Genomic DNA, 23,991 nt, shown 5'->3' on the forward strand with positions numbered 1-23,991 from the left:
GGTCTGCCAAGCACGGAAGCCTTTTAGGCCCCGCCTATTAGGCTTGCTATTAGGGCCAAGAAAATGGAGCAGGCTCAGAAGGGGGGCTTGCTCCATTAGCCGTGGGTGTGAGCTGTTTGTCACAGCCAACACCCTGCTGTAATAGGAAAAAACTGAAAACATTTAAAAAAGTACACATATTTGGTATTACTGTGTCTGTAACGACCCGAACTCTAATAATATCATGCTATTTTAACCGCTATTTTTTGGTCACTAACCCTCCCAAAATAGAATTAAAAAAAAAGTGATTTAACCCCTTAATGACCAGCCTATTTTAGACCTTAATGACCAAGGCATTTTTTAAGTTTTTTTCATCGTCTCATTCAAAGAGTTATAGCCTTTTTATTTTTGCATTGACATAGCTGTATAAAGTCTTGTTTTTTGCGGGACAAGTTGTAATTTTTAATAGCACCATTTTGGGGTACACAGAATTTATGGATTAACTTTTATTAACTTTTTTTTGGGGGGAATAGAAAAAAATCAGCAATTTCGCCACACTTTTTTGCGTCCTAAATTTATGCCGTTTACCGTGTGGTATAAATAACACAATAACTTTATTCAGCGGGTTGTTGCGATTGCAACGATACCAAATTTGTATTGTTTTTCTATGTTTTACTACTTTTACACAGTGAAAACACTTTTTTTTCAAAATTCAAAATTATTTTTTGTGTCTTCATATTTGAAGAGCCGTAACGTTTTTATTTTTTCGCCGATGCAATTGTAGGAGGGCTTTTTTTTTCGGGAGGACTTGTAGTTTTTATCGGTACCATTTTGGAGTAGATGCGACTTTTTGATCACTTTTTATCACATTTTTTTTAAGGCTGGATTCAAAGAAAACAGCAATTTTTGGATGGTTTTTTATTTTATTTTTTATGACGTTCACCGTGCGGGTTAAATGATGTAATAAGTTTATTTTTGGGGTCGTTACGGGCGCTGCGATACCAAATATGTGTAACTTTTTTACTTTATTTTGTTTGTTAATAATAAAGCAGTTTGTAAGGGGGAAAAGTGGGTTTTTAATTTTTTTTTTTCACTTTTTTTTTCACTTTTTTACTAGTCCCACTAGGGACTTCACTATGCGATTATCCGATCACATTTATAATACACTGCAATACTTCTGTATTGCAGTGTATTATGCCTGTCCGTTTTACACCAGAGGCCAGAGGCATGATCTAGCAGGCATTTACTACAGGCAGACCTGGGGCCTTTATTAGGCCCCTTGGCTGCCATCGGAGACACAGACACTCGGCGATTTTATCGCCGGGTGTCAGTGGAATGAGAGGGAGCTCCCTCTCTCTCTCCAAAACCACTCAGATGCGGTGCACGCTGTTGAGCACCGCATCTGAAGGGTTAAACGGGTGACATCGATACTAATATAAATCTCACACGTTCGAGCAGGGACGCCCCGAGCCCTCAGCTACATCTGGCAGCTGAGAGTGTCAGGGATCATTACCATGTATATTGTTTGCAAAAATATTATCTTCACATATATGTGTATATATATCAGTATATTACACAAAGAACTGGAATGTAACAAAATGGAGCATGTATCAGGGACACGCCTATGGAGACACCGCCCCTGGAATGCAAGAGGAGTGTACAGATGGACTTACAGCTGAGGAGCCAATGGGGCTTAAGCACGTCCCACATCTCTAAGGAGGGAACTTGTGTTTCTTTCTTTGTTCAATAAAAAGTTTAGTTCTTACTTCCTACTTGACTGAGGGAGGATGTATACCAACTTGTCTCCTGGTATATTTTCTCCATGCATGCCCTCAGATTCCAACTTACGGAGGTGGTTATTCGGTGTGAAATAACAGGGAAAAGGAAGTTTACCCTGACAAGAGCAGGGAGATTTGACAGCTCCCTGTTCTGTTTATTTATTCTGATGCAGCGACGTATAAAGTCTATTGCATCGGAATAAAGCCTGTTAGTGACCGACGTAAAAACCCTATGGGGCGGTCACTAACGGGTTAAAAGTTGAAATATACATACCCAAAAATTATACATTTAAAAACTACAGCCCATCCCTCGAAAAACAAGACCTCCCACAGCTTTTATGACGAAAAAATAAAAAAGTTATGGTTTTCAAAATATGGGGACACAAAAAAAGAAATCTAATAAAGTAAATATGTCCTTTATAGTGCATGGTGAACGCAAAATCTGAACTCCATAAGACAAATGGTGCTCCCTTCTGAACCCCACAGTGTGTCCAAACATCAGTTTACGTACATATATATGGCATCACCATACCCGGGAAAACCCCTTAATGGTTTATGAGGTATTTGTCTTCAGTGGCACGAACTGGGCACAACATATTGTGCACTAAAATGGCATATATTGCACCATCCACTGAGCATTCATTTCTAATTTTAAAAAAAACTGTGGGCTCAAAATTTCTCACTACACCCCTTAAAAGATGCCTTGAGGTGTGCTGTTTTCAGAGACCTGCCATTGTGGGCCAATGCTGCGAAAATCACCAAAATATGCGTCACATGCGCATTTGCTCTTTCACTCCTAAGCCCTGTCATATGTCCAGGCAAATGAAAAATGCCTTGAGGGGGTGTCGTTTACAATATGGGGTCACTTCTCAGGGTTTTCCACTCTACTCTGTCAACTAACGGAGATCTGCAAATGTGACATGGCGCCCATACAGCAGTGAAGCAATATCTGTGCTCTAAAAGCCAAATGACGCTCCTTCCATTTTTAGCTCTTCCATGTGCCCAAACAGCAGTATAGGGTCACACTTGGGTTATTGCCGTAATCAGGAGAAATTGGGTAACAAACTGTGTGGTGTTTTGTCTCCTATTACCCCTTGTGAAAATAAAAAATTGGGAGCAAAAACTGCATATTTAAAAAAAAAAAAATCATTGTCACTTCCTTATTCTAATAAAATCTATGAAACACCTGTGGGGTCAAAATGCTGACTACACCTCGAGATGTATGCCCTGAGGGGTATAGTTTCCAAAATAGAGTCACTTCTCAGGGGTTTCTACTGTACTGGTACCTCAGGGGCTCTGCAAATGCAACCTGGCGCCCAAAAAGTAATCAAAGAAAATCTGCACGCTAAGTAGCATTCCTGCCATTCTGATCCCTGTGGTCTCTCCAAACAGCAGTTTATGACCACATATGTGGTATTGCCGTACTTAGGAGAAATTGTTTTAAAAGTTTTGAGGTGCTTTATCTCTTTTATTCCTTGTGAAAATAAAAAAAACAACAAATTTTAGTGGAAAACAGTAGATTTTCATTTTAACTGCTTAATTCCAATAAATTCAGCAAAAAATGCTCCAAAAGTCAAATGGTGCTTCTTACATTCCAAGCCCTGTCGTTTGTCCAAACAGCAGTTTATTACCACATATGGGGTATTGCTGTGCTCAGCAGAGGTTGCTTTACAAATGTTGGGGTACTTTTTTTCCTTTATTTATTGTGAAAATTAAAAAATCTGAGCTAAATTCACATTTTCTTACAAAAAATGTAGGTTTTTCATTTCACGGCCTAATTTGACTAAATTCTGAAAAAACCTGTGGGATCAAAATGCTAACTATACTCCTAGAAATATTCATTAATGGGTTTAGTTTCCAAAATGGGGTCACTTTTGGGGGGTTTGCACTGTTTTGGTCCCTCCAGGGTGTTGCAAACACGACATGGCACTGAAAACCATTCCAGCAAAATCTGCGCTCCAAAATCCAAATGGCACTCCTTCCCTTCTTAACCCTGCCGCGGGTCCAAACAGAAGTTTATTACCACATATGGGGTATTGCCATAATCGGAAGAAATGGATTTACAAATGTTGAGGTGCTTTTTCTCCTTTATTCCTTGTAATAATGAAAAATTTCTACGTTATTTCAGAAAAAAAAATATTTTAATTTTTTAATTTAATAGATTTAGCAAAAAACACATGTGGGGTCAAAATGCTAACTATACCCCTAGATAAATTTCTTGAGGCGTGTAGTTTCCAAAATTGGGTCACTTTTGGGGGGGGGTTTCCACGGTTTTGGCACCACAAGACCTCTTCAAACCTGACATGGTGCCTAAAATAAATTCTAAAAAAAAGGAGGCCACAAAATCCACCAAGTGCTCCTTTGCTTCGGAGGCCTGTGCTTGTCCATTAGGACAGTAGGGCCACATGTGGGATATTTCTAAAAACTGCAGAATCTGGGCAATAAATATTGAGTTGCATTTCTCAGGTAAAACCTTCTGTGTTACAGAAAAAAAAATGTATTACACACTAATTTCTGCAAATAAAAGGAAAATTGTAAATTTCACCTCTACTTTGCCGTAATTCCTGTGAAACACCAAAAGGGTTAAAAAAAACTTTCTGAATGCTGTTTAGAGGGGTGCAGTTTTTTAAAATTGGGTGATTTATAGGGACCTTCTAATATATAAGAGCACTTGAGAACTGTACTGGTCTCTGAAAAAATAGCCTTTTGAAATTTTCTTGAAAAGGTAAGAAATTGCTGCTAAAGTTATAAGCCTTGTAACATCCTAGAAAAATAAAAGGACTTTTAAAAACTGATGCCAACATAAAGTAGACATATGGTAAATGTTAACTAGTAACAATATTTTGTGGTATTATTATCTGTCTTACAAGAAAATACATTTAAATTTAGAAAAATGCTAATTTTCCCAGAATTTTGGTGTTTTGACCAAATTTTAACACTAATATAAAGCACAATGTGTCACGAGAAAACAATCTCAGAATCACTTGGATACATAAAAGCATTCCAAAGTTATTACCCCACATGTGGCACTAGTGTGATTTTGAACTGAAACACTGGCCTCAGACGCAAAGTAGCACCTAGAGAATTTTGGGGCCTTCTTTATATTTGAATATATTTTAGGCACCATGTCAGGTTTGGAGAGGTCTTGTGGAGCCAAAACAGTGGAAACACTCCCGAAAAGACACCATTTGGCAAACTACCCCTTCAAGGAATTTAGTGAGTATTTTGACTACACAGTTTTTTTGCCGAATTTAGTGGAATGAGGCCGTGAAAATGAAAATATAAATTTTTTGCAATAAAACTTAGACATTTTACATTTTTACAAGGAGTAAACGACAAAAAAACACCCCAACATTTGAAAAGCAATTACTCCCGATTACGGCAATACCCCGTACGTGGTAATAAACTGCTGTTTGGACACACGGCAGAGATCAGAAGGGATGTAGAGCTATTTGGCTTTTGGAACTCAAGTTTTTCAGCAATGGTTTCGGGTGCCATGTGGCATTTGCAAAGCCCCTGCGGGACCAAATCAGTGGAAACCCCCCAAAAGTGACCACAATCCAGGAATTTATTGAGGGGTATAGTAAGCATTTTGACCCCATAGGTTTTTGCTGACTTTAGTGGAATTAGGCTGTGAAAATGAAAATGTAATTTTTTTCTCATAAAATTTAGTATTAGCTCATATTTTTCAATTTTCACAATAAATAAAGGAGAAAAAACACCCTCTTCTGAGCACAGCAATACCCCATATGTGGCAATAAACTACTGTTTGGACCCACGGCATGGTTTAGAAGGGAAGGAGCACCATTTGGCTTTTGGAGCTCAAATTTTGCTGGAATAGTTTGCAGCGCCATGTCACATTTGCAAAGCCCCTGCGGGACCAAATCAGTGGAAACCCCCCAAAGTGATCCCATTTGGCAAACTAAACAGTTATGACAGGGTTCCGTTGTTTTGACGGAATCAATAGCGCAGTCGACTTTTCATCGAAGTGGTGCGGGGGGCCGTGGACCCCCTGGCTTAGGGGCTCGGTTGCCATTGCGACTGCTGCGACCCCTATAGTTACGCCACTGGCTCCAGTATTGCCTAATCTTTGACTTCTTCACTAGCCCTCTAAGCAGCGCAAGACCCTAAAGTTTCCTCATCTTCGCTGCATCTACGGGGTCCACCTGTGTGGTCTAGCAAATGAGGATCTGGGGTTTTTAGTGAAAAACTACTGGACCTCAAATATTAGTCTGGGCCGCCATTTAGCATCATTGTGTTCTGAGAGTCATAACGTGTTATTTTTCCATTGACAGAGCTGTGTGAGGGCTTGTTTTTTGGGATTGCATGCTATTTTTTTTTGTCACTATTTATAAAACATTTTGGGAGACGAGAAAAAGCAAAAAAACAGCAATTCTAGTTGTGATTTGTTTTTTTATTTTTTACAGTGTTCTCCGTGCAGTATGAACAACATGTTAACTTTATTCTGTGGGTCAATACGATTTCAGGGATACCAAATTGATATAATTTTTTTTACGTTTTACTACTTTCCCACATCCCACAATAAAAATACTATTTTCTAAAAAAAAAAACAACATGTTTTTTGTCGCCATTTTCTGCCAGCCATAACATTTTGTAATGTTTCAGTTGATATCGCTGTGGGAGGGCTTGTTCTTTGCGTGACAAACTGTAGTTTTCGTGGGTTCCATTTTGGGGTACTTGCAACTTTTTGATCACTTTGTATTAAAAAAAATTCTGAGACAAGGTGACCAAAATCAGAAATTCTGTCATTATTTTTCATAGAATTTTTTTACGGTTTTTCATAGAATTTTTTTACGGTTTTTCATTTCTTCATTTTTTTTCTAATTATGAAGGACTTGATCAAGGAAACAGGGCAATTATTGCTTTATTACTTCAAACATTTATTTATTTTTCTTAAACATTGTTTTTTACTTTTTTTACTTTTTTTTTCACTTATTAGGGGACTTGAAGATCTGATCTTCTGACCAAATAGGCTTCCGTAGCTGACAACCAGGAAGCCGTGCTAGGCTTCCTGGTTGCCATAGCAACCACCACAACCCGCTGTCTCTTGCAGGGTGGGCTGGTGGGGTACAGAGGGAGCCACCTCCCTCTGTCAACCACTTCAATGCGGCGGATGTCATTGATCGCCGCATTGAAAGGGTTAAACGGCGGCGATCGGTAGTAACTGCCTTCGCCGCCGATGCAGTGGGATGTAAGCTGTATGTTACAGCTGACACCCGCTAAAGATGAAGCGCGCACAGCTTATGTGCCTGCTTCATCTTCATGATGGGCCTGGTATGTTGGATTGCGGTAAGTACCTTGCAATGCCGACGTACCAGACCCGTCATTTTGTGGGAAGGGGTTAAGAGGTTAATAACTTTTATTAAAACATTTTTTAGACTTGAAGGATTGCTGTTCTAACACATTGTATTACCTATGTAGGGTTAATGTATTAAACTTTTCAGTTATACACTGTCAGCAAGCTTATTAGGCCCCGCCCCTGTGGGGCCTAATAAGCTTCCGTACTTGGCAAACCAGGAGGCCATTGTTAGGCCTCCGGTTGTCATTTCAAACATTTGCAGCCCCGCAATCGCGTGGTGGGGGTTCAGATCGGCTGCAAACCACCTAGATGCAGTGGTCCCTTTTGACTACGCAATCTAAGGGGTTAATTGGAAGGAGTCGGAGCTAGCTCTGGTCCCTGCCGTTACAGCAGAGTGTTAACTGTAATATACAGCTGACACCTGCGGGTGATGGCACGGGTTCAACTTCTAAGCTCCATCACTGTCACGTACAGTTACATTGAATTGCGCTAACTCATTGGCAGCAGCGACCTGTTTGTCACATGCCACCAAGGGGTTATATGTTACCTTTGGGATGACCAGTCCAACAATTCTTAATCTGAGACGAGTCTGCAACTGCATATTATTTATAATGTTTAAACTAAAGATAAAGCAGGGTCTGTTTTATAGAAAATAGGGCTCTAGGCAACAAGCAAAGGCCAGGAGAAATCCAAAGCTAATACTAGGATTTAGGACACAAACGGACATGCATATCCGAGCATGCAAAATGCTCTTTTAAATTTCAATGGAGTTAATCTGTGGATTTTACTTATACTGTATGGCACATATTTTTTTAGGAGCTGGTAGTGGTCGTTTAACCATTTACATACCATGGTCAATAGTGGTCGTGGCATCAAGGGAGCTTGACAGAAAGAGCCTTAACTCACAACCCATTGACGCTCTGCGCCACAATTGCATGGTGCTGATAGGTTACCATAGCAACCGAGAGTCTAACAAAGGCCTGCAATTAGGAATAGAGTATTAGATTGACAGTCAATGTAAAACTGATAAAACTGTATTGCAGATCATCTGTAAATCATTATGAGAGGCATTATACTGTGGGGGCAGCTATGAGAGGAATTATACTGTGGGGGCAGATATGAGGGGCATTATACTGTGGGAGGAGCTGATATGGGGGACATTATACTGTGTGGTGGCAGCTATGGGAGGCATTATACTGCGTGGGGGCATTTATGGGGGGCATTATACAGTGTGGGTGCAGCTATGGGGAGCATTATACTGTGTGGGGGCAAATATGGGGGGCATTATATGGTGTAGGGGCAGGTCTGGGAAGCATTTATATATATTAACAAACCACTGCATTTCTTTTGCTCGCAAATCCGTGTAACGGGATTTCTATACTAGTACAATATATTACGCCGTACCCTGAGCATGGTGTAATAAAAAAAAAAAGAATGGCAGAGTTCATTTTTTACCCATCCCTCCACAAATTTTTTCAATAAAAGTTATTACAAAAATGTATCTGTACACTAAAATGGTATTGATAAATATTACAACTCATTGCGCAAAAAAACAAGGCCTTGTTCGTCTGCATTTGCAGAACAATAGAAAGGGTATGGCTCCCCACATAATGCATTTAATAATTGTGTTTTTTGAGTGATTAGTATTAAAACAAATAAAAATTAACTATATAAAATTGGTATCACTGTATTTGTACTGACCAAAAGAATAAAGTTGACACGCTACTTATACTGCAAGAAACTGCGGTTTTGTTTTTTTATAAATTAAATTATATTTTCCCCAAATCGGTGCCAATAAAAAACTACAACTCACCTTACAAAAACCAATACCTCATACAGCTCCATCAATTAAAAAATTAACCCCTTAAGGTCTAAGCCTATTTTGGCCTTGTGGACACAGCCGATTTTTGCACATCTGACATGTGTTACTTTATGTGGTAATAACTCCAGAATGCTTTTGCCTATCCAAGCGATTCTGAGATTATTTTTTCGTGACATGTTGTACTTTATGATACTGAAAAAAATTGGTCGTTAAATTCAATATTTATTTGTAAAAAACACCAAAATTTAGAGAACATTTGCAAAAATCTGCATTTTTCTCAATTTTAATGCGTCTGCTTGTAAAACAGATAGTAAAACCACACAAAATAGTTACTAGTTAACATTTCCCATATGTCTACTTTATGTTTGCATCATTTTTTGAACATCCTTTTATTTTTCTAGGACGTTACAAGGCTTAGAAATTTAGATGTAATTTCTCACATTTTCAAGAAAATTTCAAAAGGCTATTTTTTCAGGGACCAGTTCAGTTCTGAAGTGTCTTTCAGGGCCTTTTATATTAGAAAGTCCCCATAAATCACCCCATTTTAAAAACTGCACCCCTCAAAGTATTCAAAACAGCATTCAGAAATTATTTTAACCCTTTAGGCGTTTCACAGGAAATAAAGCAAAGTAGAGATGAAATTTACAAATTTCAATTTTTTTTACGAAATTCATTTGTAATACAGTTTTTTCTGTAAGGGTATGTGCACACGTGAACTGTCTTTTACGTCTGAAAAGACAGACTGTTTTCAGGAGAAAACAGCTGCGTCGTTTCAGACGTAAAAGCTCCTCCTCGCATTATGCGAGGCGTCTGTGACGCTCGTAAATCTTGAGCTGCTCTTCATTGACTTCAATGAAGAACGGCTCAAATTACGTTGCAAAGAAGTGCCCTGCACTTCTTTGCCGAGGCATTCAATTTACGCGTCGTCGTTTGACAGCTGTCAAACGACGACGCGTAAATTATAGGTCGTCTACACAGTACGTCCGCAAACCCATTCAAATGAATGGGCAGATGTTTGCCGACGTATTGTAGCCCTATTTTCAGGCATAAAACGAGGCATAATAGGCCTCGTTTACGTCTGAAAATAGGTCGTGTGAACCCAGCCTAACAACAAAGGTTTTACCGGAGAAACGCAACTCAATACTTATTGCCCAGATTCTGCAGTTTTTATAAATATCCCACATGTGGCCCTAGAGTGGTAATGGACTAAAACACAGGCCTCAGAAGCAAAGGAGCACCTAGTGGATGTTGGGGCCTGCTTTTTTTGAGATTATATTTTAGGCACCATGTCGGGTTTAAAGAGGTCTTGTGCTGCCAAAACAGTGGAAACTCCCAAAAAGTGACCCCAGTTTGGAAACTACACCCCTCAAGGAAGTTTTCTAGGGGTATAGTTAGCATTTTGAGCCCACAGGTTTTTTGCTAAATTTATTGGAACTGGTCTGTGAATATGAAAATGTACTTTTTTTTCTGAGAAAACATACAATGTTTTAGTTATTACAAGGACTAAAGGAGAAAAAGCACCCCAACATTTGTAAAGCAATGTCTCTCGATTACGGAAATACCCCACATGTGGTAATAAACTGCTGTTTGGACCCACGGCACGGCTAAGAAGGGAATGAACGCCATTTGGATTTCGGAATGCAGATTTTGCTGGAATGGTTTTCAGTGCCATGTCGTGTTTGCAAAGCCCTGGAGGGACCATAACAGTGGAATCTCCCAAAAAGTGACCCCATTTTGGAAACTACACCCCTCAAGGAAGTTTTCTAGGGGTATAGTTAGCATTTTGAGCCCACAGGTTTTTTGCAAAATTTATTGGAACTGGTCTGTGAATATGAAAATCTACTTTTTTTCTGAAATAACATACAATGTTTTAGTTTTTACAAGGAATAAAGGAGAAAAAGCACCCCAACATTTGTAAAGCAATGTCTCCCGATTTCGGCAATACCCCATATGTGGTAATAAACTACTGTTTGGACAAACGGCAGGGCTCAGAAGGGAACGAGCGCCATTTTGATTTTGGAATGGTTTTTGAGAGTCATGTCGCATTTGCAGAGTTCCTGAGGTACCAGAATAGGGGTAGCCCCCAAAGGTTTTGGAAACTACACTCCCTAAAGTATATATCTAGTGGAGTAGTGAGTATTTCGAGCCCAAGTTTTTTGTATGATATGATGCATTTCCATGTGAAAAATGTAAATCAGAATTTTTTCTTACACATTTCCTACAAAGTACATTAAACTGAATAATTGCACCCCACCATTGATTATCCCTGTTCTTCTATGTTTATAAATACCCCCATCTGCTGCTCGATCAAATGGTGGGCCCCAAAAGGAGCACCCTGCGGCTTTCAGGTCACAATTTTATCTAAATTATAGGCCCTATTCCACGCCTCTGGGGATTTCAGCTGGCAGAATGATGTAAGACCTCCAGAATTGTCTCCATTTTCAAAATTAAACCCCCTAAGGTATTCATCTAGGGGGTGTAGTGCAGATTTTGAGCCCACATTTTGGTCCAGAACTTATTTTTTTGTCATGCAAAATTCATGATACTGAAGGAATGCACCCCAATATTTATTGCAGCGTTTCTTCTGTGTTCAGTAATATCTCTACTTTGGCCATAGTCTGCTGCCTAGCAACACGACAGGGCCCCAAAATATACATCATCCCCAGAAGTTACTCCATTTTTAAAACTATACCCCCTAAACTATTCATCTAGGGATGTAGTGATAATAGTTTTTAAAGCGGAAATTAATTGGGGTTAGATGTAAAAAAAAAATGGAAATGTGCCATTCTGGTACAGCATATATAAATGGCATGTATTCTCAATTTTTTTCTTTTACTCTGTTACTCCTATGTTTAGAAATATGCTGCGTTTCTGGGGGATCAAACCATAGAGGAGCGCCAATTTTTACTGGTAAAAAAGGCTTGTCCCTAACAGTGAATTTTTGCCTGTAGTTACTGCATGACCATATAATGCCAACAAAGCTGTTGACCATCAAACATAGTCCTGGTTTGATATATAGTAAGTTAGCAAGCAAGGAAATATTGTCCTGTAGTGAAGGGCAATCTATCTAAAAATTGGAGGAAAAAAATAGATACAACCGTGTTGAAACTAAAGCGTGTTCACAGGATGAAAGAACAGTTGCAGGGAAATATATTCATCATCTTTTTTCAAAGGGACTGGTTGTACGCCTCTTTAGCACCATCAATCGCTATATGAGAGATGGACGTGCAAAGTGACACTGGCAAACCATAACAGGTCCCTATCCGGCAAGGTAGGAACTGAAATATGCGCAAAACAACCTGTCACCTGCAGAATATTTAAGGGGCAATGTCCAACTCCGTATATATGGATAGTAAAGGACCACCAGTCCCCAAAGTATTATGAGGTTTACTAGAAGTTTTGTCGGTTTTAAGAGGTCAGTGAAGAAACAGAATAGAACTATCTAGAGTCCATACTGTATTGATCATGAACAGCTTGATATCCTCCAAAAAAAAATTGCAAGATGCCCATATCACCAGTTATGAGAATAAATATAACAGCGGAATGTGGCAGAATATGGTCATAATAAAAGGCAAAGACAAGCAAAAATATATAAAAACCTCAGTTTTTCAAAAGATATTATAAGTGGTGTAATAAGAATTTTTAAAACACAAGGGGTTGGCAGAAATGTATGAGGTTGTACAGAGTAACAATTGTTATTTTTTTCAGATGTGTCAGTTAGGGCAGATACAGACGGACGTTGCGTTTTTGCGCGCGCAAACAACGCGGCGTTTTGCGTGCACAAAAACCATTTGACAGCTGCGTGTGTCATCCGTGTATGATGCGCGGCTGCGTGATATTCGCGCAGCCGCCATCATAGAGATGAGGCTAGTCGACGCCCGTCACTGTCCAAGGTGCTGAAAGAGCTAACTGATCGGCAGTAACTCTTTCAGCACCCTCGACAGTGAATGCCGAACACAATATACAGCAACCTGTTAAAAAAAAAGAAAAAGTTCGTACTTACCGAGATCTGCCCTCCCGGCCGTTGCCTTGGTGACGCGTCCTTGGTGACGCGCCTCTCTTGACATCGGGCCCAACCTCCCTGGATGACGCGGCAGTCCATGTGACCGCTGCAGCCTGTGCTTGGCCTGTGATTGGCTGCAGCTGTCACTTGGACTGAATTGTCATCCCGGGAGGTCAGACTGGAGGAAGAAGCCGGGAGTTATCGGTAAGTCAGAACTTCGTTTTTTTTTACAGGTTCATGTTTATTGGGATCGGTAGTCACTGTCCATGGTGCTGAAACAGTTTAACTCTTTCAGCACCCTGGACAGTGACTATGTCCTGACGTCGCGTACCGGACATTTTTTTGCCGGGTTCGGCCAAAACGAGTTCGGCCGAACCCGGTGAAGTTCGGTTCGCTTGTCCGGGTTCGCTCATCTCAAAGACACTCCGTTTGGATGTTCGGAAACAGAAAAGCACGTGGTGCTTTTCTGTTTACATTCATCCTTTTGACAGCTGGTGCGCTGTTTCAGTCGGTTCGCACGGAAGTGCTTCCGTGCAACCTGCGTGGTTTTCACGCATTGACTTCAATGGGTGCATGATGTGCGAAATACGCAGAGTTATTGAACCTGTCGCGTTTTGTATGCAGCGAACAAACGCTGCGCAAAAAGCACGGACTGTCTGTACTGCCCCATAGACTTGTATTGGTTGATGCGTGGCGCATGAAAACCACGCGGCCCGCACGGAACGAATACACGCTCGTGTGAATCCCCCCTTAGTTTAATTTTTTTGCAGTTGGTAACAATAGAGAAACACACGTCTGTTCTGCTTTTTTCTGTAGTACAGAAATATTCTGTATGTTTTATTCATCTAGGGGTGTAATGGAAATTTTTTAGTTATTTTGTGTTCAAGTTTGTAATGGGCAATAAAGCAAGTGGCATAAGGATAAATTTATAAAATTAAAAGGGGCAAAAGTGGCAGTGAATAAATGTGAAACAAAATTAATAATCTAAAGAGGAGTGGAAGGTTTTAAACCAATCTATTATACAAAGGCCAGGTTTGGAGGGGCATGTTTCGCATTGATAGCGAGAATCTTTTCGGATTCCTCGTTTGTAGCACACGCAACATCTTTTTTGTGCCCGTAACTTCTGTGGGAGGCACCTCTGAAGGAAAATGTTGCCCTCGAACTACTCTTGAGGCTTCACTGGCTGATGTTGAAGGTTCTCCTTCCTCCTCACTGCCTTTAAAAATGTATTTTCGGATGATGTTTTCCTGGTATTCCAGGTATTTTTCGCGATGGCCAGCAGATCTGTACAAAATGTACGAATTGCACATCGCTAACTGGACAAGATGCATGACAATTTTTTTATACCAGGTCCTGGATTTCCTCATAGCATCATAGGGCTTAATCATTTGGTCGGCGAGATCGACCCCCCCCCCCATATATTTATTATACGCCTGTATACAAACAGGCTTTGGGGTCTCATCAGATCTGCCTCGCACAGGGACGAGATTGCTTGCGTCATTATGTATAGTTGTGAGCATATGGACGTCTTTCTTGTCCCTATATTTTAAGAAGAGCACCCCATCACTGCACATTGCCCTGCTCTCACCAATTTGTAGCCTTTGGCCTAGGAGGGTCTTTGGGAGGCCTCTCTGATTTTTCCATACTGTTCCACAGGCTACGTTTTTTCTTTACAGTCAGGCATTTAAGAAGTGAAACGCTGGTGTAAAAATTGTCTAGGTACAAGTGGTAGCCGTGGTCAAGCAGGAGGTGCAAGAGATCCCAAACAATTTTACCACTTATACATAGGACAGGAGGGCAGTCTGGGGGCTGAATGTTTGTGTCTTTGCCCTCATAAATCCTGAATGTGTATGTGTAGCCAGTTTCAGACTCACATAATTTGTAAATTTTGATGCCGTATCTGGCTCTTTTATTGGGGAGGTACTGCTTGAATTTTAGCCGGCCCTTAAAATGAACGAGGGATTCATCAATTGCGATCTCTTTTCCAGGGGTGTATATTTCACTGAATTTGTTGGTAAAATGTGTGATCACAGGCCGGATTTTATAAAGGCGGTCAGAATTGGGGTCACTTGGGGGTGGGCACTGCAGGTTATCATTATAGTGCAGAAATTTTATTATTGCGTCAAACCTTCCCCTGGACATTGTATTGCGGTACATGGGAGTATGGTGCAACACATCTGTTGACCAATATGATCTCACAGAGGGTTTTTTTGTGATGCCCATATTTAACAGCAACCCCCAGAATTTATGCATTTTCACTGCATTAACAGGATGTGACCTGTTTGGATTGGCATAAAATGACTGCGGATTAGCGGCAATAAATTGCTCCGCATATAAGTTCGTTTGCATAACAATAAAATTCATAAACTCATTTTAAAAAAAGAGTTTGAAAAAACTTATATCATCAAGACCCACTGTGTCTACGTGAATCCCTTAAGTAGCGTTAAATTCTAGAACTTGGGGGTATAATTAACGGGGGAACCCAGAAATGTTCGCTATTATCAGGGTAGACTTGATGGCGGCCCACTTCGTGACTCTGAGGAATTTCCTCATCATCGCTGGAAGATGAGGAAAGAATAAATTCAGATCAGTCACTAGCTGATTCAGTGTCAGAGCACAGCATTTCGTATGCCTCTTCCGCTGTATATGATCGCTTTGCCATACTGCCCTTTATATATATATATATATACACGTGCAAAACTGATACAGCAAAGTGTGTGTATATCTCTCTATAGTAAAATTTATCTGTTACAATAAACTGTATTGTAACAGTGAACTATATAATTTGAAAAATTTTTTTGTAACTTTTTTTTATATATATATATATATATATATATATATTTTTTTTTTATAAAACCTCCCTAACTATTCCTAGCCAACTATCCCTATCTACCTATATAATTATATCTAACTAATCCCTAATAATCTAAACCTGTGTTATCCCTAAATTCACTATCAGTGAAATTTCTATCTCTCTCTCTGTCTTTCTCTCTGTCTCTCTCTCTCTCTCTCCCTCTCTCTCTCTCTCTCTCTATTATTAGAATTTATTATTTATTTTTTTTAAAAAGAGAAGCTCCCACAAGTAGAAGCAGAAGCAGGGAGCAGGTAAACAGTGGCAGTGGAGGGGTTAATGTGGGGTTATATTCGCTGGATCTGACAGGTAAAATTCACACTGTCGCTGGGCACGTCTGATCTCTTCACCTTCACTCTCGGACCGAAGAGATCAGACGCTGACAGCCCAGTTACTGTTGTCATGCGCTGTAATTGGTCAGTCACAGAAGACTGACCAATTACAGCGATCGTCGTCAGGGGACCGCTATTATTGGTCGCCTGCCGTGTTAATGTGTCGATCAACTGTCATAAACAGTTGACGGCACAGTTCTGTAACGCTGTCTTTTGACAGGGTGACAGAAATTAGCCAGGACGCGCGGGTACGTCCCTGTGCCTTAAAGCACTTCAATGCAGGACGTACCGGTGTGTCCTGGTGCGCTAAGGGGTTAAAAAGTTATGGCTCTTGGAATGTGGCGATGAAAAAATGTAAATATAGTTCAGACCTGAAAGCGCAAAATACTATAGGTCAAACCTTAAGGGCTTAATACTTTAGGAAATTATAAACAAATAACTTAAATACACATGAAATTCAGTCTTCACTCCATCAACATTGATTTTACAAATTTCTCTGTAATTTTTTTTTACTAAAACGAATATTTACCTCAAATTTTACTGATCCACTTTGAGCAGCATCAAATGCATTGAATAGATAATGTGCATACATGCTTGCATCTGTTGAGTGAAAATACAAAAAAAGTATAAAAGTTATTAGGCAATAAATAAAATATTTATTATACACAAGAATATAAATAATTAATACGTTTTAAACTAACCCTCTAGAAAAAAGCTGAATATGACAGTTATTTCCCTCACAGGTTTCCTGGCGGCTCATGATTCTAGACCTTAATAAGCAGCTGTGGTAAAGTATAACCTATGGGAAGACCCCTATGGATCTCTAGGAAGGCAGAGATACAGGAAAACATAGCATTAGTGGTGGTGGCTGGGGACCTTCCATTTTGGTGAAAGGAGCAATTCAGTTTTTTCCCCAAAGGGACACTAACATTTCAGACTATGCTGACACTCTTCCGTCAGGTTTGTGTTGCTCTTTGACACCGCATACGCTACTATTCCACTCTGTAAAAAAACAAAATAACTTGATACCTGATGGCCCCAGATGGACCTATTAGGATCCATTAGAATCAAATCCGAATAGATACATGACTTCTGTAAAAATGGAAGCCATGATGCCAGTGTTAGATTTTCTTTCCTTGTGCACTTTCATTTCCAATAAGCTATGTTCACACTGTCTTTTGGGCTCTGTGTCTCCATTAGCAGTTCCCTCATTTTTGAAAGCCAGAATAGAGTAGAATCAAAAAAAGCATAGGTAACCATTATAAAATATAAATGTAACCCCTATAATAAGTTTATGGATTACAACAGGCACTGCTGTGGCCAGTCATTGTTGAAGGGTACTGGCAGAAATACATTTCCCAACTCTCTTTGGGGCAGTGAGCTGGAGCTAAACAACTGCCTGGGAGATAAATAACTGACATTTAGATGTGTAACTTTTTTTGTTTTGAGAGGCGAGATGGACATCTACAGCAAGACTGGAAAGATGGTCACCTGAGAGAGAAATGAGAAGGACTGAGCGAAGAAACGTTTCACCAACACTAGTGGGTCTCCTGAGAGGAGTCTCATCTTAGGGTGGTCATCAGAAGAGGGTGCTTCTATTTCTTCTTCCTGTAAACTATCACTTCGCTACTGCCCATAGTTGGAGGCAGCAGGAGGCCTGAACCAAGCCTGATTTCCAGGTCAATAGAAGAGGGAGTAATCTGTTGTGTAAATAGTAATCTGCTGATGGTTGTGATACTTCTGGACATGATAAATAAAGACTCACAACTTTGCAACTGCTGGAATCTATTTATTTCTCAATCAATAGCTACTACTTTACCCAATGTTCAAATTACAAATCCTTCCCTTGTTATTATCTACGATTTCTAAAGATTGTCAACATCCGCGGCAATGGGGCCCTAAAATATTGATAGGCAGAGTGTAGCATAATATATTGTTTATTGCATATATTCACAGTGTGCACATGAATATACCGTATTTTTCGGAATATAAGACGCACCTGACCATAAGACGCACCCAGGTTTTAGACAACAGAAAATAGGAAAAATATTATTTGTTAAAAAATAATTTTTTCGGGGGGCGGAGCTAATGCTGAGACTGAATGGACGTGTCTCGCTGAGCTCCGCATATCCAGAGACCCACAGAGGCTAACGTTAGCGGCACAAAGTTCACAATGGTGAAGATTGGAGGCAGTAAGACGAGGGAAGCACCGGAGACCACTGTTCCGATCCCCTCACAGGCTAAAGTGGAGAAATTCTTCAAAAAGAGATCCACTTCTCTCCCGCCGCGGAGTCCCAAGATGGCGCCGTCCTCTCGCAGACAACAAGGAGACGCAAGTGCAGAGGCCTCTGATGCAGAGGAAGAAGCTGCAGGCACATCGGCTGCTGAGGATTTACTCCTGACAAGACACTTCATTACACAGGTAATTACAAAAACTTTGGAACCAGCTATAAAAGATATAGCAGAGATAAAACAAGATATTAAGCAAATTGTCCACAGGGTAGAGACCCTGGAAAATACTCAAGCGGCCATTTTAGATTTCAACGCAGCAACTGTGCAAAGTTTCTCCTCTTGCCAACTCACATTCAATACTATTTTTAGATCCCTAGAGGATCAAGAGAATCGGAGCCGCAGAAATAACTTACATTTCCGTGGTATTCCTGAATCAGTGACTTCTGCGGACATTCCAGACACCATTTTGTCGATATCCTGCTCCATTTTGGGAGATGTTTATTCAGATGACGACATAGTTATTGAAAGAGCTCACAGGGCTTTACGCCCGAAACCTAAAGCGAATGATCCTCCTAGGGATATAATATGCAGATACCTTAACTTTAAAGTGAAAGATAAAATACTCTTTAAATCCAGGGAAGCTGCTCCATTATTATTTAAAGACACAGTGATCTCCATTTACCAAGATTTAACTGCTGTTACCCTGCAGAAGCGGCGGAAGCTTAAACCACTAACGGATCTCCTAAGAGCAAGAACAATTTTGTATAGATGGACTTTTCCTTTTGGACTATCTTTCTCGGTTGAGGGACGCAGATAAACCATCTCTTCAGTAGGAGATCTTTCAGAGGTCTACGATTGCCTAGGAACTGATCAATTACAAATTGAAGATTGGGACCTCGTCACAGATCTTGCTTATCTCCCTCCGGTCACTCAGGCTACTCCGTGGAGACAAAATCCTACTTTCAAAGCGCCAAGGCATAGGAAAAAGTCAGGTCGTATGACTCCGAGGAGATTGGTGGCTGATAATGACTGAACTGTCGATTTTCTATATCTTTCTCTTTCCTGGCAAAGATCGGCTCTTGATCGTCAGTTTTTTGTATGCATACTCTCTATGGGAAATTTATTTTCTCATTCACTTGGCATAATGTGATGTAAGGCCTCATGCACACGACCGTGTTTTTGCGGCCGCAATTCCCACGAAAATCCACGGGATAATTGCGGCCCCATTCTTCTCTATGGGGCCGTGCACACGACCGTAGTTTTGGCGGTCTGTGCACGGCCCGGGAGCCCGGACCGCAGAAAGAACGGGCATGTCCTATTACGGCCCGGTTCTGCGGTCCGGGCTCATTGAAAACAATGGCCGCGGCCATGTGCATGTCCCACGATTTGCGGGCAGCCTGCGGCTGACAGTCCGCTGACAGTCCGCAGCCGGCCGACCCGAAAATCACGGCCGTGCACACGGCTACGGTCGTGTGCATGAGGCCTTATATTGTCTTAATCTTCTATTTTCACTTTTTCCCTACATATGCTAGTTATTCTATTTAACTGTCTTCATACTGCCATTAGAGAGCTCTCAATTTGTGGGTTCGGAATCTTTAATGGCTATTACCCCCCTACATTGTAATGTTCTACACTCTAATGTTTTTCATTTGTATTGCTGATTTACATATTGTCAAATCCATGGACATGGATGCAACTTTCATACGACTATATGATGGAATATGCGCTGCTCTACTGTTACTTGTTACATTGTTGTATGTCATATTTTTTAGACATGTTTCTATGTTCTTTGTACATGTGCACTTCTTCTTTTTTGGATTTTCTGGTAACGCTTTCACATGGCTTCTTTAAAGGTAGTTTCTTATAATGTCAGGGGATTTAACTCCCCCTCTAAGAGATGTCAGATTTTTTCATTTCTTAAAAAAGCCTCCTGCGATGTCATTATGCTGCAGGAAACACATTATAAAATTAATCATTTCCCTAATATATCCTTCTCAAATTTCCCTGTCTGGCACCACTGTGGGCTTCCACATTCAGCTTCTAGGGGTGTGACCATAGGCTTCCGCCGCAACTATCCCTTTAAATATTTATCTAATCTCCATGATGTAGAAGGCAGATATTTATTTTTGAAAGGCACTGTGGGTAATCAGACGTTTACCTTTGCAAACCTTTATGCCCCGAACTCTGGTCAAATTGCCTGTCTGATTTCCACGTTTGCTTTGTTGGATTTATTTTCAGAGGGTATGGTTCTTATTGGTGGAGATTTCAATCTATCTATTGATCCACTAGTTGACTCCTCCGCCAAGAAGTCTACTTTGTCGGTTAAAGCACTGTGTAGATTTAAATCTCTACTAATATATTATGGGTTAATCGATGTTTGGAGATGCCTAAATCCATCTCAGTTGGATTACACTTTCTATTCCTCTTTACATTCTTCCTATCACAGGTAAGATTATTTTTGAAATATTGTTCCCAAGTAGAGATAGGTTCGCAATTGCACTCCGATCATGCCCCTATTTTTCTAACTTTACATTTCCCAAATATGCATAAACATTCATTTACATGGAGGCTGAATGACTCTATACTTGGTTCTACGACTGTCAAAGTTGATTTTAAATCTAAGTTGACTGACTTTTTTCAAATTAATGAGATCCCGGAAGTCTCCCCTGAAGTAGTTTGGGACGGTCATAAGGCGTTTATCCGTGGTCAATTTATTAGTTATTGTTCCCATCTGCAGAAGGAAAGGACCAAATGTGTTGATGACCTTTTAATTAAAATTCAAAATGTGGAGAGGTTAAATAAAGTATCTATCGCCTTACAACATGCTTATGAGTTGATTTCCTTGCAAACTCAACTGTCGAATAAACTAAACTTGTCCTCAGCCAAGTCCTTTATGCATTCTAGACATAAATTTTATGCACATGGTAATAAACTTTTAAATTTATGTCCAAAAGATTTAAACAAAGACAAACTCTTAACTATGTACATATGCTGAAAGACACAAAGGATGCTTATGTTTACTCCTCTGCCTCAATTGCTGAACAATTTCGTTCATACTATAAAAATCTGTATAATTTAACAAAGGCTGGTTCCTCTTACCCTATGGCTGACAGACTTTCTCTCACTTCTAAATTTTTAGATTCCTTATCTCTCCCACTAATTTCTCCCTCCCATAGTGAGCGGCTTATTCAACCATTCACTTTGATAGAACTGGAAACTGCCTTTAAACAAACTCCCCCAGATAAATGTCCTGGTCCAGACGGCCTACCTGTTATCGACTACTCCTCATTTAGAGATATACTGCTGCCTCGATTACTGTCACTGGCGAACCTCTCTCTACTGAGAAAATTGGAGGGCATTAGGGTTGAAACCAAAGTGCACCTTGCGAGTCTGGATGTGGAAGCCCTCTACAGCTCCATCCCGCATATCTTGGGTTGTCAAGCGGTGGAATACTTTCTCCAGGACAGGGGTATCCAATTTCATGCCCACAACCAATTGATTTTGAAATTACTGAGATTTGTGCTGGAACACAATTTTTTTCTCTTTGAACGTATGTTTTTCCATCAGCTCAGAGGAGTGGCCATGTGCTCCCACCTATGCCAATCTCTATATGGGCTGGTGGGAGAAGGAATTTGTGTTCAGTGATGTTATGGAGAAGTACACGTCCCATATTGAGCTATGGCTGAGATTTATTGATGACATTCTGATCCTGTGGTCTGAAACAATAACTGAATTCAACGAGTTTGTTGCAGTCTTGAACATCAATGAGGTGGGTTTGTTTTTCACGTCAGAAATTCGGGAGAAGAATATTACCTTTCTTGATGTTAGGATTGTGAAAACAGACTTGGGTTACATACGTACTGAAATGTTCAGAAAGGATACTGCAACCAACAACCTTTTGAGATAGGATAGTTGGCATCCTGTCCCTCTCAAAACTGGTATACCAAAAGGGCAGTACATTAGGGCTAGACGGAATTGCACCACAATTTCTGATTTTAAGACCTTGGCGAGTGGACTGAGGAATAGATTCGAACGGAGAGGATACCCTAGTCATGTACTGAGGACAGCATACCAACATGCGCTGGGTGCAAATAGGGACTCTCTATTGAACCCTAAAATAAACACTGCACAAGAGGACACTATGAGAGTGATAGGGACCTATGATGCTGCCCATCGGGATGTCAGGAGGATTTTCACTCTCTATTGGGATATCCTTAAATCCGATCCAGATGTAGGAAGCCTGGTTGGTGACAGACCGCTTATTACTTTTAAACGGGGTCGTAATATCAAGGACAGATTGGTGCATAGTCATCTTGAGACAAAAAACAGTACTTGGTTATCATCAAACCTGAAAGGCACTTTCAGATGTGGGAGATGCAAAGCATGCAATTCCATTTTGAACATCCGAACCTTTAAAGGGAATGTGTTGCCAGAAAAACATGTTTTTTTTTTAAAAAATTAAACATTTAGTGTGTGGGTGATTAAACATTGTTCAAATTTTTTTTATTTTTTTCACGAGTCAGGAAATATTATAAATTAATTCTAAATTTATAATACTACCCATTTTTGGTCACTAGATGGAGCTATTCCCAAAATTGCAGCAGTGCAACATAGGGTTAAAAGCCCTCGCTCTAGTGAGCTCTCAGCATCCCCCCTCCTTTATCCTGGCTAGTGCCGGGATAAACGAGGGGTTTGAACGGTGTAACCTCCTACACTGTGTGTCGCCATTTTTTGAGCTAACACACAGTGTAGTAGGTTTACATACAGTAGTAAACACACACAAACACGAACATACATTGAAATCTCTTACCTGCTCCTGCCGCCGCGGCTCCCTCCGGCCCGTCCGCTCCGTTTGCTGCCGCTGGTCCAAGTGCAGAAATCAGGAAGCCGCGACCGGAAGTAGTAATATTACTGTCCGGCCGCGACTTCCGGTCCACAGGAAAATGGCGCCGGACGGCGCCAATTTCGAATTGGACTGTGTGGGAGCGGCGCATGCGCAGTTCCCACACAGACGCCGTACACGGAAGTCAATGGGACGGGAGCCGTTCGCAGTCCCTATGGGACTGTGGCTGCCGTATTCCATGTCTGTATGTGTCGTTAATCGACACAGACAGAAATGGAAAAAAAATGGCAGCCCCCATAGGGAAGAAAAAGTGTAAAAATAAGAAAAAGTAAAACACAAACACACAAATGAATATAAACGTTTTTAATAAAGCACTAACATCTTTAACATATAAAAAAATAATTTGTGATGACACTGTTCCTTTAAGAGTTCAACCACAGGTGAAGTGTTTGATACTAGATCTTTTATCAACTGTTTAAAAAAGGGAGTTGTTTATCTGATAACCTGCACCTGTGATATACAGTATGTTGGCAAAACCAGACAAGAGTTCAGATGAAGGATCCGGTAACACATCTGTGATATAAATAGAAAGGAAGACACATCAGTCTCTAGACATGTGTGGGAATGTCATTCGGGTGACCCTAGGGTCCTTAAATTTCAGGGGATGGAACACATTGAGCCACCGGTACGAGGGGGTGTTAGGACAAGAGAATTTTACAGAAGGATGCACAGTGGATTTTTAGGATGAAAACGGTTGGTCCACTAGGACTTAATGAGCATCTATCCTTTCTTCTGTTTCTGTAGTCCCGCACACTGCATATCCTAATGGAA

At 40.5% G+C, this 23,991-nt stretch overlaps 1 protein-coding gene across 11 annotated transcripts in view; it reads right to left on the reverse strand.

Moving 5' to 3' along the window:
* The window catches only part of KCNIP1 (potassium voltage-gated channel interacting protein 1), a 1,275,893-nt gene that overhangs the window by 819,689 nt on the left and 432,213 nt on the right, over positions 1 to 23,991 (reverse strand). For all 11 annotated transcript variants that reach the window (XM_075856391.1, XM_075856388.1, XM_075856387.1 and 8 more), the window contains one exon: positions 16,615 to 16,685. In XM_075856391.1, the coding sequence (XP_075712506.1) occupies positions 16,615 to 16,685 (71 nt within the window). The remainder of the gene's footprint in view (positions 1 to 16,614; positions 16,686 to 23,991) is intronic.

This window comes from Rhinoderma darwinii, chromosome 3 (genome assembly GCF_050947455.1).
Source record: "Rhinoderma darwinii isolate aRhiDar2 chromosome 3, aRhiDar2.hap1, whole genome shotgun sequence".
In the NCBI taxonomy this organism is placed as follows: domain Eukaryota; kingdom Metazoa; phylum Chordata; class Amphibia; order Anura; family Rhinodermatidae; genus Rhinoderma; species Rhinoderma darwinii.